This window comes from Lepus europaeus, chromosome 17 (genome assembly GCF_033115175.1).
Source record: "Lepus europaeus isolate LE1 chromosome 17, mLepTim1.pri, whole genome shotgun sequence".
Classification (NCBI taxonomy): domain Eukaryota; kingdom Metazoa; phylum Chordata; class Mammalia; order Lagomorpha; family Leporidae; genus Lepus; species Lepus europaeus.
In genome coordinates, this window is record NC_084843.1 from 66188088 (window position 1) to 66206167 (window position 18080).

Consider the following 18080-nt stretch of genomic DNA (forward strand, 5'->3'; position numbering starts at 1 on the left):
GGCTTGATCTACTGTAAATAATCGCTGATTTTCTCTATCAGAGAACCTTGGGCTTTGGGGATTTGGTTTGGGCAACAGGTATTACATGTGTAATGGTGTCTTCTTTCATTGTACCCTTGCTCAATGCCAGCAATTCCCTGGAGACCGTACACTGCCACTGGGTGAGGACAGGCTCCAGGAGAGGCTGGTTCACCACTGATTCCTGGAGGCAATGAATGGACCAATGAGAAAGCTCACTAGCCCTGCCCAGCTGATTTGCATTCTTGAAATTTTGATCCAAGTTAGTGAATACGCAACCATTGGTTGTCAAGTGTTCCATATTTAAAATCTGACCACTTACATTGGGGAACATGGTAAAGCACTCTGGTTTCACTTTTACATTGCAAAGCATGAGCAATTCTCTTAACTCCTCAGTGAGGCCACATCTAAGGTTGAAGACAGACTTCCCTAACCCCCTGTTGAAGGACACAGCCTCCTGACAGTTAATTTCCACATCAAAGCTGTAAGCAACCCCAGAGGATACCTTCCAGAACACCTTTGCGGGGAGGGGCTCCTACTCCAGTAGCTCCACTTACAGTTAAGAAACCATCACCAAGGAACTATTCTGTAGCGTACTACAAACCAACACCAGAGGGAAAGGGGATGGGTAGCTACCTCTGCAAAGACAGAAAACGTGTTTCTTAAGACGTTCTGCAGGTAGGAGCCGCCTAAGAGAGAGTCACTATGCTTGCAAACCACTACAATGTTTTGTGGCTAGACCCTCAGGAGATGAATTACCCTGAGAGGATGGGACTCAGAAGGCGCTGGTCTCATTTGGGGCAAGATCCACCTACCCATCACTGCCCATCTTGGAGAGCTCCTCACTGCCACAAGTGTTCAAGTGGTAACTAATTTCAAGTATGGCCACATGAGAAAAACAAAGACATGTTCTGTCCCCTCCCCATCATTTTTTTTTCCTTTGAGGTCAGGATCCTTAGGTGTAATAGGTGAGCAGCAGGAAGAGACAGCCCCACATTAAAACCCATGCCTTCTCCTCCTCTCCACCACAGGCACAATGCACTGGCCCCACTTAGAGGTAAAGAGGGAGAAAGGCAGGATCCCTGAGCTTAGAGCAGAAAGGGCCTCGAGAGATGGCATGGACAGGCCTCCAGGCACAGCGGAGCAAATCCCCCTTTCCCTTTAATGGCTGGTGATGGCGGGCAAGCTGCTGATCCCCTCAATTTCCTCACCCATTCCCAACAGAGCTGATGGTAAGTCCTGCCCCACACAGGGACTGCGAGGGCTGCGCGGTATAGCATGTCCGTCCGTGGGTACTATCACCGTCGTGGGTACTATTACCGCCGTGGGTACTATCACCGTCGTTGGTACTATTACCATCACAGAGGGCAACCGTGCTGGGGCTTCGGACCGTATTCATTCACACTCTCACTTCTGCAAGGATGCACAGTCCTTCCGTCTCCTTAAGGGAGCGTTCCAAAAGAGGCCACCGCATTTAGGTCTCAAGAGGGCTCTCTTGAATTGGAGCAAGAGATGAGTGAGTCCGGGATAGCAACTCCCAGACTGAGCGGGGCCCTTCCCCGTGTGTCACTCCACTCTCCTCCCTGTCTTCAGGGTTCAGTCCTCTACCAAGAACCAGCAGAACAATCCCAAATCACTCCGTTGTCTCTGTCCCGAACACCTGGCCCAGGACTGCCTCATTGTGGGGGCCACTAAAGCCCCATGATGGGAAACACAGGTCGGAGTGGCTCCCGGGGGTGGCTGCCCTGGAAGGGGGCCACAGCAGCTGGACTCCTCTCAGTGGCCTATTATTTTCAGTGGTCCTTGGCCACATGACCTTAGGCCATGATCCTGTCAGTTCTCATAAACGATCCAGGAGCGGAATGAGTCACACTCAGGGAGGAAACCTCTGGGGAGGCTGCAAGGGGCTGTGGCCGGAAGGACAGTGAGGCGGGGATCCCAAAGGCCATGGGAGCCTCAGCACCCCCAGGCCCTTCCCCACCTCTGAGCAGCTTTGACCTCCCACGAAGGGAGGAGGAGGAGGAGGAGGTGTGGCCCTGGCAGGCAGGCAGGCTGGGCTAGTCTTCTGAGTAGGGTTTAAGGTCTCAGGCCACGGGGCACATCGCCCCTCATGCCTGCAGCTCAGAGATTGCTTGTCTCTACCATTCCCTGAACTCTTGGCTACTGACACTCACAGCCCCATTTTTCGGATTCCCACGCACATCTTCATAAGATAAATCAGACAACGAACGTCCCCCGGACACACACACACACACACACAGGCACATGAGCCCACATCTCTGGCCGGGTCTGAAGGTCACATGGGAGGTGCTGAAATGCTGGCCTGAGTCTCCCTTGCCTTTGATACCCTGCTGGGGGTGAGGACGTTTGGGGGATGCTGCACGGCGTGTTTACGTCACGCCAAACACGTGGGCTGACACGGAGAATGAAGTGCCAGTGAGATCTCCGTCGTCCCTATCTCCTGGACTTGAGTGTTGCATACACAAAACGCTGAGCTTCTCTGCCTACACTTTGTAGTTTAAATCATCTTTGTCCAGAGTTCTGTATCTCCACAGCTTTGGATCATGAGTGACCTTGAGTTGTGCGACAAGCTAATGCATCGGCAGAGAGATATTTCCGAGTAAAATATGCACACGTAAATAAACCCCTTCCCTGTGTTGTGCGTTTTAATCACGTTCTGGACGTTCATCGGATTCGGCCCCGGGGAGAGGGGACGATGAATGAGTGTCTGTGGGTCCTGCTCATATATTTATGGGTACACAAACACTCAGAGCACAGCGTGCTATTTTAAGAGTCTGAACTCTATCTTTCAAGAAAGTTTAGCTGCTTTCCTTTTGCAAATGCATTTAATTTTATCTGGAAACTTTTTGACGTTAGAAATAGAACAACTGTAGTTTCTCATTATGTTTGCTGCCAGAATCCATGCTTGGTTGCTCAACTAAAGACCTTATATTGCTAATTACTACCACATGCCCATATCCCAAGCGAAAGAAAACTTATTGATTCTGACAGCCCATTCTCTCAACACTGAATTCCAAATGAAAACTCAAATTTTGGCCAAACATAACATTTCATCAATCTTGTTCTACTGACTGGAAAAACAACATCAAACAAAGGGTGCTAATGGCCCTTTATTACCGCTCCTTTCCCAAGCTTATATTTTCTGATGAAAGATCTAAGTGACCAAAGGACTGCTTTAAACTACTTAGTAATTAGCTTTTGAACTGGGGAACCATGCGGAAAGTAGAGCGAACAGTCCCCGTGTTGATGACAGGACGGCCTCTCTGTCCCCAGGGTTGGGGGACATTGGAGACCCAGTAAGAACATGAAAAGCAAAGTGCATTTTCATAAAGACAAAGGGAAAAAAAGGAGGGAAGAAAGAGGGAGAACGCCGGGCTGAAAGTGGTGAAGAAAGATTACAGAGCCAGAACAACACGGCAGGAAGCCTGCGATTGAAGTCTCAGCAGGTGGGGGTGGGCAGAAATGCCAAGGCAAAAAGATGACCAGAGCTGAACGGGGGTGAGCGAGCGAGTGCTGGAATGACAGCCTCATCCGGCCCATCATCGACAAAGGCTGCCCACATCAGAGGGGCGAAACTGTCCTAGACAAAATAAATAAATAAGCCAACAACCCAGAATGCGAGTCAAGAAATATTTTCAATCTGGACTTGAGGGCAATTGATTTCACTGACTTCTTCAGAGACAGCGATAAGGAAATGCTGGCCGAGCCTGGGGCCCTGGGAATGCCTTCTGCTTTATGGAGACCTGTCCACACTTTAAAGGCAAAATGAATTGAGGAGCTATTTGCCTCTTGGCATGGGATAAATGACCAAAGGGAATCTCTGGACTTATTCGGCCTGTTGGATCCAACCAATGGCCCAGAAATCACAACAGCTTGGTTCTAACCTCATCCAGGGCTGTTAAGGTAATAGACAGAGGAGGGATCCATTAGAAGGAAGATGGAGGGATGTGTTGTGGCCACTGACAAGACGCCAACTGGCCACCTCTCGCCCACAGTCCTCTGTGCCTTTGAACGCAAACGGGTGTCTTGTGGGTAGTTGAAGAAAATGAGCCTGTTTTCCCACCTCCTCATTTTCTGAGTGGAGGACTGGACACCTGAGCTCAGGGTACACTGGAGTCACTGGGCAGAGGGGGGCCCACGTCCTCCAGCACGGCCAACTGTCAAGGTCGGAGGAGACCCGATGCTGCCAGTGGAATTTTATTTTAAAGTGTTAAAAAAATAAGTTAAAAAAAAAAATCAAGAGCTTACTTGAAAATAAATGAGAAGGGAAAAAAAAACCCCACAGCTTGGTGACAGCAACTTCTATGACTAGCATGAGTGATGGAAATTTTCTGTATCTGGATTGGGATGGAGGGATGGGAGACACTGGGTACCCGCAAAGTCCCTGAGCTGTGCACTGAAAATGTGCACCATGCATGGTCTATTTTTTTTCAGAAGCAAAACAGGGGCCGGTACTGTGGCCTAGCAGGTAAAGCTGCCGCCTGCAGCGCCAGCATCCCATATGGGGCACCTGTTCAAGACCTGACTGTTCCACTTCCGATCCAGCTCTCTGCTGTGGCCTGGGAAAGTGTGGAAGATGGCCCAAGTCCTTGGGCCCCTGCACCCACGGGGGAGACCTAGAGGAAGCTCCTAGCTCCTGGCTTTGGATCAGCCCAGCTCTAGCAATTGCAGTCCAGTGGATGGAAGAATTCTTTATCTCTCTCTGCCTCTGTCTCTGTCTCTCTGTTAACTCTGCCTTTCGAATAAATCTTTATTAAAAAAAAAAAAGCTGAGTGCCCAAAGAAAATCTTCGGGAACGTAAATGAAGGATGGGGTCACTCCATGTGCTCAACATTTCTCCTGAGACCGTGCTCTCGGGAGAGAAACTTCCGGTCCACACTGGACCCACACGCTGATATGGATGCTGATTCTGTTCAAGTGAGCCGAGCAGGAAACAGAACGCACGCGTGTGTGGGAAGCCAGACCGAGACTCGTCGGGGGCAGCAGGCGGTGCCACAGACCTTCCCTAGACACAGCGGTCCCTGCCCCAGGGACTCCAGCGAGAAGTGAGTCCCTTTGAGGACGGGGTCGGTGAAAAGGAGAACTGATTCCCTGGCGGCCACGAGGCCTTGACCACAGACAGGATGGACAACGACCTGGATCTCGCCCCCTGCCCTGGGCTCTGTAGCTACAGCTGTACCCCGCATTGCTGCCGCACAAAACCCACCGTAGCACGGCACCACCTTAGCTGGAGGGACCAGAATTTCATCACAGAGCCATTTGCTGTGCAGAGTATAGGAGCTCGGTACACCCAGCAGCATACGGAGCTCTGCCCGGATAAATCCACTTGTCTCTTGGAAACTGAATGGTGACAAGGCCCAGGGAGTCAGTCCCAGCAGGGCAGCTTCTGGGGTAAGCTCTGGCGTGGCCCCCATGCAGACCCTGGGCCTTCCCTCCGAGGAGCGGGGTGGGGGAGGGGCAGGAGTCAAAGTCACTGCCCAGGGGCTCTCGGAAGTCACTCAACACATCTCTTCTTGATGCAACTGACTTACTTTCTGCCTCCATGTTTGTTAAAAGTCCCGCCGAATTTATTCCGATTCAGGATGAGAGCAGCAATTTCGGGCACGTAGCGGGCAAACATTGCCTACATGCATGAGACAAAGAAACAAGAGCCAAAAAAAACCTGGCATGCAGAGGGGGTTCTCCCGCAGGCAGGGCGGCCGGCCCCGCGGCGTACTTACTTTCTTCCACTAACGGCGCTATAGGAGCCCCCGTATTTCTTGCGGTTTCCTATTAGCTCTATGATTTCAGGGACGTAGCTGGCAAACATGGCCTGAGGAAAAGACAGGAGACAGAAGAGAGACTGAACCGACAGGCCCAAGAGAGGGGCGTCTCTCCAGAAGCGGATACTAAGATCTGAAAACACAAAAGGACCAGACCTCGGAAGGCATCCCTTCACATGTTGGGTTATAAAAAAAAAAAAAGCACAAAATAAATAAAAAAGGGTGACATCCTGGAAATACACAGGGCAAAACAAACTTTGGCCAATGCAGGCGACTAAAAAAAAAATTAAAAATCACAATCGAGAAAAATACAAGGGATGGATACGTGGACATCTATCTCTTCTTTCTGAAGATAAATAAGCAAAAAAGGGTGCATGCTGGTGAAATTAAACACGCACACAGGCACACACACGCACATGCGCGCATACACACTGACATATTTTTGCAAAAAGATCTTTCTAGTTAAAATCAAAGGAGCACCAATGTCTCTGTCTGGGATTAAAGCCAATTAACACCAAAAGAAGACTAAAAAATAAATTAGTTTCATTGTAAAAAAAAAATCACTAAAAAGCACAAAAGGTAAATCAAGGAAGTCACACAGGAGGAAAGGGTAGCAGGGAAAAAACACAAATCTGCCATGTTTTGTCCAACAAACATCGTGCTTGTGGCTGGGTAGGGGGGAGTCCTAGTCTGGGGCCCTCGTGCCGACTGCAGAAACACTGGTATGGATGCACGCAGGGCACATTTATGCACAGCTCCCACACACATGTGCTCCATGCATACCTAACAGGGAGACGTGTATGCATCGTGAGATATAAATGTGCATGCCGTGTCCATCCGTGAAAGCTGTGTGGGAAGTGGGATTTTAATCACTTACCTCACACACAGCAAAAATCTGAACTTAGAACCAGCCAGTAGGGAAAACAAAAGGCTGCAACCCCAAAGAGCTGCCCAAGTCCCCAAGGACAGCACCACGTGGACGCTTGATTGCTGTCCAAGGAGCTGTACGGCCCAGAAAAGCAAGAAGCGAAATATTCGGACTTGCAAAAGGAGGGGAGGAAAGATCCCCTCCGTGGGGCTGCAGAGGCACGCACTGCTCACTGGGGACAGAAGCTCCTGTCCACCAGGGGGCGGGGAGGACCCTGTTCCTCAGGGCAGGCACCAGCCACAGTGTTTGTTGGAAGTTGGGGGAGGAACATCTTGGGGAGAGGGAGCTCCTGAAACCGCAAACCATCTACGCCCTGTGGACAGTGCCCCCGAGGGTTAAGGGACAGCCAGTGTCCTCGCAGGACATTGAGGGCTGAATTCCATGACTGTGGGGTGCTAGCCGGGCTTATTACCACATCCCTTCCCTACAACAGGTTGACCAGCTGTCCCTGAAAAAGGCAACACGCCTGGGTCTTCAGGCTGCGCCTAACACCCCAGGGGAGTGGGCAGGGAAGTCACCCTTGTGTTTCTACTTCCTGAACCTGACTGCGACGCCCAGGCAGCCGCTAGCTTCCAGTAAAGAAACAGCGTATGAAGAGCTACGGAAATGGACAACAGAAAATATCCACGGCCATAAGAACCAAGGCGATAATAAAGGGCTTTTACCAGTCCCCCGAGGATGAAGAAGACCATGAAGAGGCGCCCAAGCGTGGTTTTGGCATAAACGTCCCCGTAACCAACTGTGGACATGGTGACCATGAGTAAATAGACACATTCCCAGTACGTGAGAGCCTGGTTGTTCTGGAAATTTTCCCATGGGTCCCCTGAATTCTCCACCTAAAGTAAGGGCGGGGGATGGGGAGGAGAAAAGAGAAAATGGTTACACCTTTGCATCGGCCTCCTTACACAACGCATGGGGAAGCCCAGCTCCAGTGGGCTCCTGGCTGGCGCTCCCCGCCCTGCCCTGAGCTCTGGGAGCCACAGCATGGAAGCCCTGAGCAGGTGGAGAGGATGCTCTCCTGGCTGACGGGGGCACAGGGACTGAGGGAGCGATCCCTCATCGGTGGCTCTTCCCACTGCTAATGGTTCGAAGCCCGCTGAAAGTTAGGGCAGGGCCTCTGGCCACATCTGCCAGCGCTCTCTCCCTTCCCTGACTTCTCTCTGTGGGGCCCTGTGAAGTCTCAGGGGGCCTCGCTCTCTCCTCCTGCCCAAGTCCAGGAGCCTCCTGTAGGGGGCGCCCCCATTCATGCTCTTGGCACAGGAGCTGCAAGGGGCGGGGGAACTGTTCTTTAGATCTCCAGCCCAGACCCCAAAGAGCATTTCCGGCCTCAGATCCTGCTCCTTCTCCTTGGTAGCGAGCCAACAGCGGGTCCACCCTTCAGGCAGCAGGAACCTCCCCAGGAGTGCAGTGAGCTCAGCAGAGCAAAGCGCTCCAGACCAAGGGCTTGCAGTCTGTCGCTGTGAAGGGCGGGAGAACACAGGCTTTCCCTGCTGTGGGCCCTCCGGTCCCCAGTCTCTGCCCCAGCGACTCAGCTCTGCAGTTGTGTGGGACACCAGCAGGAGGCAGCACTTCTGTGAATGGGTGTGGCTGGGTTGGAGCCCTTGGGCTCCAGCTGCAGGTTGTCCACCTCTGCTTCAGCCTTCACAAAACTCTTTCCTGCCCTCCCTCCCAGCACATCTGATTTGCCCACAGGTTGTGAAATGGGCAGAAGTCGTTTAGATACTCCCAGGTTGGAGCGAGTGACCGGGCCAGTTCTATCCAGATTCCCTCCCAACACTGAAAAGCCAATGCCTACGATCCCCTGCATGGCCCAAAGGGGGCCCCCCAAGCATCCAGCTCTGCTTCTCATTCCCAGGCTTGGGGCTGCTTCGCAAGTCCAAGTTCGCCCTCAGCACACACCGTTTCCCGGGGTTTCCCGGTGAGCCAGAGGGCACGGCACAGAATAAAGGGGGTGCAGTCATGAGCTCCCTGAAGACGACCATCTCCCGCACATCTGTGGTGCTTGGTGACAGCAAGAATTAGGGAGCTCAAGAGTGACTCCAGCCAAGAATTCCATTAGCATAAAGGCTTGGGTGGGGACCCCCAGATCTGGGGACTGAAAGCGAGCCCCTGGCTCCCTTCCCCAGGCCTGTGTTCCTCTGGGTAACAATGACGTCAACCCCACGTGGTGGGTAGCTGTGCCTGCGACCAGCCACTGGGGAAGGAAAGGCCACCTTTACCTAAGATCTCATCGTCAGTTGGATGAGGCTGTTCCAGTTCACATAGCCGGGCTCTGTTAGCCACAGGGAGGTGAGAAGGGCTTGAGCTGCTAAGGCAAGGCTTTGGGACGGTGGAGGTACAGGATAATGTGCGGTAAACAGACAAAAGAGTCAGATGTAACTTTCTGTAAGGGGGAAGTGGAGAGAAACTGGGGAATCTGAATTTGTTGTTTACTAAGACAAGCGGGTGGAACTTCAACCTTGTCCCCAGATCTTTGCTGGGCGTTTGCTGAGGAAGCACTGCCATCTTGTGGCTCTCTTGGGTCATTGCAGATAGAATAAAAAATCGACCAAAGCACGCACTGCACAACTGAACGACAGAACACAGCCAGGTTAACACTGTGGCCGCGACTCCCCATTTGGAAGTAGCCTGGGGTCAAAGGGCTGCAAACCCAGGCCGTGGAGCAGTTGTTTCCCCTCTTCCTGTCTACCACTGGGCTGGAGTTTCTTTCTAGCAAGAGACATTTCTGGTAACAAAATGACTCATACAGGGGCTTGTTCCAGGCAAGCCAGGATACTTACCAAGTGGATGAACCCGGCGGCAGTTAGCCACGTGCTGATAAAAATGGACAGCAGATTCACCAGCTTGATGGAATTACTGTGCAAAGAGACAACAAGCCAAATGGTCAGGTCATAGCAGGAAGGCTCTGTTGGGGCTGCCTGGGTGGGGAACAGCGCCCCCTTGTGGGGAGAGGCGGGCCCCCTCCAGCTGCCAACCTTGTCTCCATTGTAAGGGAATTCTCCCTAGACAAGACAAAGTAATTGGGTCAGGCTTGAAAACCCAGACAGAGCCCGCAGGAAGATCACACCTGGGCCACCCAACCAGGTAGACCCTCTCATTGTGTTACAACTGTTTTAAAAGTTAACTTTCATTTTGAAACTTGTCAAATCTGCCAGAAACTGGAGAGAATGGTACAAGGAACACTGAGTGCCCCTCCCCATATTGCTTTATCTTCAAATCATTTTTCTCTTACTTTCTTTTTTTTAAAAAAAACAAATGCTTTGGTTGTCCATTTCCAGATAAGCTGTAGACATCGAGACACAACTCCTAAACACTTCAGCACTCAACTCCTAAGGGCACTGTGCGTTTCACTCAACACCATTGTGACAGCTGAGAACTGCGGTGACGTCGGAAACATTACCCCACGTGCTGTCCTCACTCAGCCGCCCCCAGCTGCCCCCAGATCACGGCTCAGTGATGCTTCCTTTGCATTTTCCACCAGGTCCAGGCTCTAGTCAAAGCTCACGCACTGCTTTTGCTGCCAGAAGCCTTTCACCCTCTCCCTGTACACAGATACTCACTCACTGTTTCTGGCTTTTCGGGTCATTTATTCTCTGTTGTGACTCTTATCTCCACCTCCATGGCATAAACGCAGCCTTGGCTCACAGGTAGAGGAACGCATGTGGCTGTGTTCCAAGAAAACTTTATTTACAAAGGAAGACTGGATCCCCCCATGGGTTGGAGTGTGTCAACTTCTGCTTTAGCCTCTCCGCTAAGTAACAACACCCGCTTCCTTTCTGGTTTGTTTCTGAAGACCTTTGATTTTGCGTGACCCTGCACCACCTCACAGAATGCCCCGTGTCCTGCAGTCAGTCTCAGTGAGCTTCCAGGATTAGATTCTATTTAAATACCTGTGGGGATGGCACCGCCCTGGGAAACCCCACCTCAGCGAGGCCAGGTCCACTTTCCTGGCCAAGAAGGGAATGTCAGGGCTCTCCACTAAAAGTGGCCATTTCCCCACAGTGGTAAATACGCCATCTTTGGGTGAGACCCCAGACTACCGGAATAGCCAGTTGTCCCACAACCTCCTACCTAATAGCTTTTGCATCCGCTGGTGCTGCTCCAGTAGAACAAACATTAACCTCCGTGACACCTACGGCCTTGCCTGTCCGCATCCCAGGAGCCCACACTCCCTTACGCCTAGCAGGGCCCCTATGAATCTGTTCTGAGAGACCTGGTGGCCCCCTCCATGCTACTCCTACTAAACTGCGTGCTGTCCACTCCTGCTGGGACTCAGCTCCTTGGCACTGGGGGCAGTGGGACACTGACTTTCACAGGCTTCCCGCTGACCTTGTCAAGTCCTGGACCCTCCCACCACTGCATCCATGGAAACTCTTAGGACTGTGTCAGTCACAGGCAAACCTATTTCCTGTAGCTCTGTCGATGCAGTCACTCAAACTGAAAGTTGTCCCATCTATCTAAATATCTGCTACCTATCTAAATATCCGTGCCTGGTGTGGTCCCTACCTCTTCCTTAAAGCCCTCATGCCCACCTGCAATATAAAGTGACCCCTCTAACCTCACTCTCACCTGCATTCCTTTCCCCTGGGAGTCAGCCTGCTATCGTCCGCCATCCCTGTGAAGTTAGAGAACCCAGTCTGGCTCCTGTGGTCCCTGCGGCATCTGGCAGAGAGTCTACTATCTACCCCTCCCCCAGCAGTGGCCCAGGTCAGCCTACAGGGTTGCTCAGCTCCCTACCCCTGGTCACTGCATCTCCGTCACCCTCTCCCAGCTCTCTCAGGGAACCCGTGATTTCAATACTACGAGTTGGCACAGCTGTTGTAGAGCAGCGGGGTAAGCCACTGCTTGGGACACCCACATCCCACACTGGAGTGGCAGCTCAGGTCCCAGCCCCTGCACTTCCCATCCAGCGTCCTGTTACTGTACCCGGGGAGGCAGCGAGCGTGGCCCAAGTGTTTGGTCTACTGTCACCTAGGTGGGAAACCTGGCTGGCGGTCTGTGCTCCTGACTTCAGCTTGGCCCGGCCATGGCTGTTGCAGCCATCTGGGAGTGAACCAACAGATGGAAAATCTGTCTCTCTGCTCTTCAGGAAGATTGAAATAAATACAAATTTGAAGAATAAAGTCTAAGAGTTTGAAAGCACGGAGCCCTGCAGACCACACATGCTACCTTTCTAAGTGCTATAGGTACACGCACTCATTTAGTCCTCATAAGGACTACTGGAGCTCCTGCCAATATAAACAAAGCAGCGACTTCACCCAGGCAGGGGTGGGGGGGACTAGAAGGTGAACCCAGGCAGTCTGGCCACAGAGGGACACTCTGAGCCACAACAGGTGCACTACAGGCACTGGCAGGTGCTCAGACAACATCTGCCTGGATTGCTGAAGCCAAGCCTCACCCCACTCCTCGCACAGGGAAGGAAAAGGTCAAGGGTGCTGCCCCAGGGAGGAGAGAGGCTGTCCTTTTCAACTGCCACCCACTCTGCTGACTTCTATCCCAGGGGCCACCGCGGGACCAGGAGTGCAGGAGGGGGCTGTGGTCCCCAGGCAGCCCTGGAACTTGAAGGAGGAGTCCCTCCGTGGAGGTCAAGGTCACGGGCTGTAGGCCAGGCTGGCCATTGAGTGCAGCCTTCCTTTCTCTTTGATGGAACTGAACACAGGAAGCAGTCTGTGGGCTTCCTCTACCCAGAGTTGACTCTGACAGCCGGGAAAGAACTGGCAGACCGCGTTCAGTTCTGTGGGTGAGCTGCTTGTTTGAGATGTGTAGAATAACTTCCTCCTGGTTGAGTCAGGCAGAAGAACCACAGAAAGGTCCTTTCTGTCTTGCAGAGCTGTCAGAGCACGGTAGTTGCCAACACGCATACAGCCCTTATTCTGTGCTAGGCACTGTGATGATCTCTCCGGATTCTCACCATTTGCCCTTTAGACACGTACGGCCATTGTTCTCACCAACAAGATCAAGCAGCTGAGGCTGAATGAGCCTCGTAGCTTGGCCAGGGCCGTGTGACTGGCAAGTGCTGGGTTGATATTCACCCCTAGGCCCAGGGAGCCAAGGCCTGCTCACGCAGGTAACTGGAGATACAGTGAGGGGAAGCCATGGGGACCTGTCCTGCTGTCCCTCGTGGTTTGCCCAACGTCTCTTCCCTAACAACAGCCCCCTGCACAGCCTCTGACCTGGGCAGGTGTCACTCAAGGACTCCCACACCTTCCTCTGACCACAGTGGCCTGATCCAGGCTGGCAAAGGAAGGCGCTCCTGGCTGTGGAAAGCTACAAGGTAGGGCCCATCAGAGTCACCTTTCAGGGAACTGAGGGGAACAGGAAGTCTCCTTCTGCGATGTGGCTGTGAAAAGGCGAGCCTAGAGCTCTACACGGAGAGGGCCATCTGCCTTGGAGAACGCCTCTGTGAGAATGAGCCCCAAAGGGGGAAGCCGCAGGGCAGAGGCTGAACTCCCGGATCAGACGTGCTTGGAGTCAGCCGGTTCCCTCCTGGACCCCTTATCATTACCAAGGCTAGCTCCAGGTCGGCTCTGCCACTGGCCACTAAGACTCATCTGCCTACCAAAAAAGTGGGTGGTACCCAAAAAGGTTCTTTGAGAATGTAATGACTGATCAAGTCTTCAAAAGGGGTTCAGGGGGTCTCCATCCCCGACAGGAAGGTGCCTCCTGTGCCACCCCCTCTTGTGTCTGATGGCACAATTATTCTTGTGGCTCTAGAAGCTGAGATGCACAGTTGGCACTCATAAGAGCAACTACAGGTCTGTTACAGCCTGATCTTCATCCCTGGTCCCCTAGATACCACCATGGGCCATGCTACCCCAGCCTCACCTCCAGGTGGCTTGTACAGCCCACCAACTCTCTTCCATGGGAGCCTCTCCTAGTGCTGAGAGATCCACATAGCTCTCGCCTGTCTGCTCCCAAGCAGCCAGGAGTCTGAGCACCTTTGTTCCCAGCTTCCAGAGTCTTCTCTCTCTGGAAGGACAGCCTCCTCCACAAGTGGGAAATAAGGCAAATAGATACAAGGCAGCCACCCAATGAGCCCTATCAGGCTAAGCGACATGGGAAATCAAGAAGGAGAACTTTGGGGCCAGCACTGTGGCGTAGTAGGCAAAGCCTCTGCCTGAGATGCCGGCATCCCCCATGGGCACCAGCTCCTGTCTCAGCTGCTCCTCTTCTGATCCAGCTCTCTGCTATGGCCTGGGAGGGCAGTGGAAGATGGTCCAACTGCCTGGGCTCCTCCACTCACGTGGGAGACCTGGAAGAGTCTCCTGGCTTCAGATTGGCTCAGCTCCGGAAACCATGGGCATATGGGAAGTGAACCACTGGATGGAAGACTTTTTTGCCTCTAAAACAAATAAATATTTTTTTAAAAAAAAGAAGCTGAACTTTCCCTGACTATCTCACCACCACATCCTTTTCTCAACACATTTCTCAGTGGAAAACCAAAACGGAGCAGGTCCCTCCCCTGCTCCGCCTTGTAGGTTCTCCGATGTGTTTCGAACACTGGAGAGGAAGAAATGGATGGAGAACTGAGAGCTGGAGACCAAGGCTCAGCAGCCCATCAGATAGCGAGCTGATTCATTTACACAGTCCCCGGTCCTTGAGCCCTGAACGAGGCCAGGTGCCCCCAAGAACCCTGTGGAGTCCTCCTGAGATACAAAACCTACTGGAGGCTCCAAGCCCCTTGGTGCTCTGGAAGAATGACCTGAATGTGGTGATTATTAAACTCTAAATGCCTGTCACTGTGATATTAATGGTGCTTAAGGGAGCTCTTGCTGTGTGTGGCGCATTTAATCACTGCTGCTGAAACAGTCCGTGTTCGGTCCTGGAATCTGATTATTTTTATGACATCAACATTATCACAGATCCCCAGTATTAGGAATTTGCTCTCCAAATTAAACCCCAGGTCTAAGCAATCATGTGAAAACTACTTACAAGGGATGCAAGATTAACCCCTGGGGACCCTCTACAGCCTCTGCAATGTAGACCTTGCAAGGGTGAGCAGGCTCCTGAGACACAGGGAGGGGGTGCCCGGAGCACAGCTGTGTGGCAAAGGAGCCCGCTGGAGCTGGGGCAAAGGCTCTGGGCCAAGCACGAAGCTACCAATGCGTGGATTACTCAGAACCATTCAGATTCTAGATTCCCTGCTATGGCCCCAAGGGAGGGATGCACTGGGACCTTATCATGAAAACCTGACCCATCCCTTGCTCTGTCCCACACCTCTGGCCATTCGAGTGATGCACACATCAACACACACAGAGACGCAGCCAAAGGGCAGCCACAGGATTCTTCAACATCAGAGGCTTTTCCAGGAGTCCGTGGGTGCTGGGAGGGAGTCTGACTCCGGAGATGATAGCTGCAAACCCAGCGCAGCTGCACTGTCTGCTTGCCACGTGTTTAGCAAGCTTTGCTTAACACAAAATGTCACTGGCTTTGCACACAGAAGCACAGATTTGTCCCTGTCCTGGTTGCCTCCAATTTTCCTCTTTGGTCCTGGCTGAGGGCACAGCAGGTGCCAGTGGCCTTAGTTTTTACTGCTATCTCTGCTGGATGGATGTACAATACACAGCCCTGCCACATCAGCTGGGCTGCATCACAGTGAGCAGACTGGTCTGAGCTACAAGACCTGGGGTGGAGCAAAATCAAGTCCTGGCAATTCTACCACTTAGCTGTCTCTGGATCCCTTCTCCGCTTCCCTACCCTGCCTAGCACTGCTCTAGGATGCTCCCCAACAGCTCTGGACACACACACACACACACACCCCTGCCCCTGACTACACACACACACACTGCCCCTGGCTACACACACACACACGCGCGCGCGCACATACCCCTGAACCCTGACTACACACACACACACACACCCCTGAACCCTGACTACACACACACACACACACACACACACCCTGAACCCTGACTACACACACACACACTCCTACCCCTGACTACACACACACACACACACCCTGAACCCTGACTACACACACACACACATTCCTACCCCTGACTACACACACACACACACACCCCAAACCCTGACTACACACACACACACACCCCTGCCCCTGACTACACACACACACACCCGAACCCTGACTACACACACACACACCCCGAACCCTGACTACACACACACACACCCCTGCCCCTGACTACACACACACCCCTGCCTCTGACTACATACACACACACACACACCTGCCTCTGACTACACACACACACACCCCTGCCCCTGACTACACACACAACACACACACACACACCCCTGCCTCTGACTACATACACACACACACACACACCCCTGCCCCTGACTACACACACACACACCCCGAACCCTGACCACACACACACACACACACACATACAACCTTGCCCCTGACTATACACATACCTGCCCCTGACTAGAGGAAGACTTTAGGGCTTCAAACCTACTCTTAACAATTGGTGGGATAATGGCCACATTTCCCCCCTAGAGTGAAATCCTTCAACAGCTCTCTCCGTAAAATCCAGGAATCTAAGAACCTTCCTGATTTTGGCCTCTGCCTGCGCATCCCTTGCAGCTTCCACATCAAATGCTCTGCCCACAAACTTCACCTTGGAGCCATTTCTGAGGTCACAGATTGAGTGCAGTTCAGTTCTCAAACCGATCCCCCTGCAGATGCACCAACCAGCTAAAGGGTGGTACCTACGGATGCTACGTGGGAAACGAATGTGACGTGGTCAGTAGGAGCTATTATAAGGTTGTGAGAGCAACTTCACTTTATCCTTTACAATTTTCTGTACTGTTGAAATGTTTACAAGGAACATTATTTTACTGTAATAAGACAATTTTCATTTTGAAAAAATATTGCTAGGTGGCACGTGCTTTAATCACCAGGGTCTACCGCATCCAGCGAGATGTGGCGTCATCACTTTTAAACAGGCTGCTTACTCTGCTTTGACGGTAGCCTAAGTGTTCCACCACCTGCAAGTCAGCTCCCCAGTCTGCAGGGGCACTGAGGAAGACCCACACCGCGGAGCCTCCCAGGCTCCCTCTGAATGGGCCATGTCCAAGATGTGGAGTGTCTGAGGCCCTCTGCCAGCTCGCAGTGGTGAGGAGCGGTCCTGACGCTGCTCACGCAGATGGGACCTGCCTATGTCATCCTGCTCCTTTCCCAACCCTCTGCATTTTATTTGATTTGACAGATAGACAGTGAGAGAGAGAGAGAGAGAGAGAGAGAGAGAGAGAGAGAGAGAGAAAGTTCTTCCCTTGGTTGTTTCACGCCCCAAATGACCACTACGGCCAGAGCTACACCGATCCGAAGTCTGGAGCCAGGTGCCTCCTCCTGGTCTCCCACGCGGGTGCAGGGGCCCAAGCACTTGGGCCATCCTCCACTGCCTTCCCGGGCCACAGCAGAGAGCTGGACTGAAAGAGGAGCAACTGGGACTAGAACCGGTGCCCATATGGGATGCCGGCGCCGCAGGTGGAGGATTAACCAAGTGAGCCAAGGCCCCGGCCTCGGCCCTCTGGATTCTTTAGCACTCTCTTTCCTCCCTTGAGCTTCTCTGCTTCTCATCCAGCTCCGAGACAAAGGAGATAACTGAAGGACAGGAAAACGAAGCCGCAATTCCACAGCATCACTTGCGATCACATCTGTGACGCCTCCCTCCATTCCCACCAAATGCCACAGACTGGCAGGGATGCACTGTCAAAGGCAGAGGCAGACAAATTCTCCCTAGAGACAACAATGTGACCTCACCCATCCGTCAGAAGTCACCAAGAAACCAGCAGAGGTCAGAGGGGTCCCAGGAGACCAGCTCCAAAAAAAAGTCCAGTGCCCTGCACGGAGCCCAGGCTTCCAGCTCTCTGCAGCAGGGCTCCAGGGTCAGCACCTGGGGTGCGGGGAGGGGAAGGGCTGAGGGAGCCGCAGCACCTGAAGAGCGTGGGGGCTCAGAGCTTCTGGAAGCTCCTAAGTTCTTCCAACTCACGGAAGCTTTCATCTGGGGTTCCGGTCTTTGCCTACTTGCTTGACGCTCCCATTTGTCCTCCCCAGAGCCCCAGTGTGCAGAAGCACAGGGCTGGCCGGCGCCGTGGCTCACTAGGCTAATCCTCTGCCTGCAGTGCCGGCACCCTGGGTTCTAGTCCCGCTGGGGCAACGGATTCTGTCCCGGTTGCTCTTCTTCCAGTCCAGCTCTCTGCTGTGGCCTGGGAAGGCAGTGGAGGATGGCCCAGGTCCTTAGGCCCTGCACCTGCATGGGAGACCAGGAGGAAGCACCTGGCTCCTGGCTTCGGATCAGCACGGTGCACCAGCCATAGCAGCCATTTGGGGAGTGAACCAACAGAAAGGAAGACCTTTCTCTCTGTCTCTCTCTCTC

At 52.8% G+C, this 18080-nt stretch overlaps 1 protein-coding gene across 3 annotated transcripts in view; it reads right to left on the minus strand.

Moving 5' to 3' along the window:
* KCNMA1 (potassium calcium-activated channel subfamily M alpha 1) overlaps window positions 1-18080 on the minus strand; it is a 782784-nt gene that overhangs the window by 229317 nt on the left and 535387 nt on the right. For all 3 annotated transcript variants that reach the window (XM_062214106.1, XM_062214104.1, XM_062214105.1), the window contains exons 7-9: window positions 9510-9585; window positions 7395-7565; window positions 5760-5851 (exon numbers count right to left, since the gene is read on the minus strand). In XM_062214106.1, coding sequence (XP_062070090.1) covers window positions 5760-5851; window positions 7395-7565; window positions 9510-9585 — 339 coding nt within the window. The remainder of the gene's footprint in view (window positions 1-5759; window positions 5852-7394; window positions 7566-9509; window positions 9586-18080) is intronic.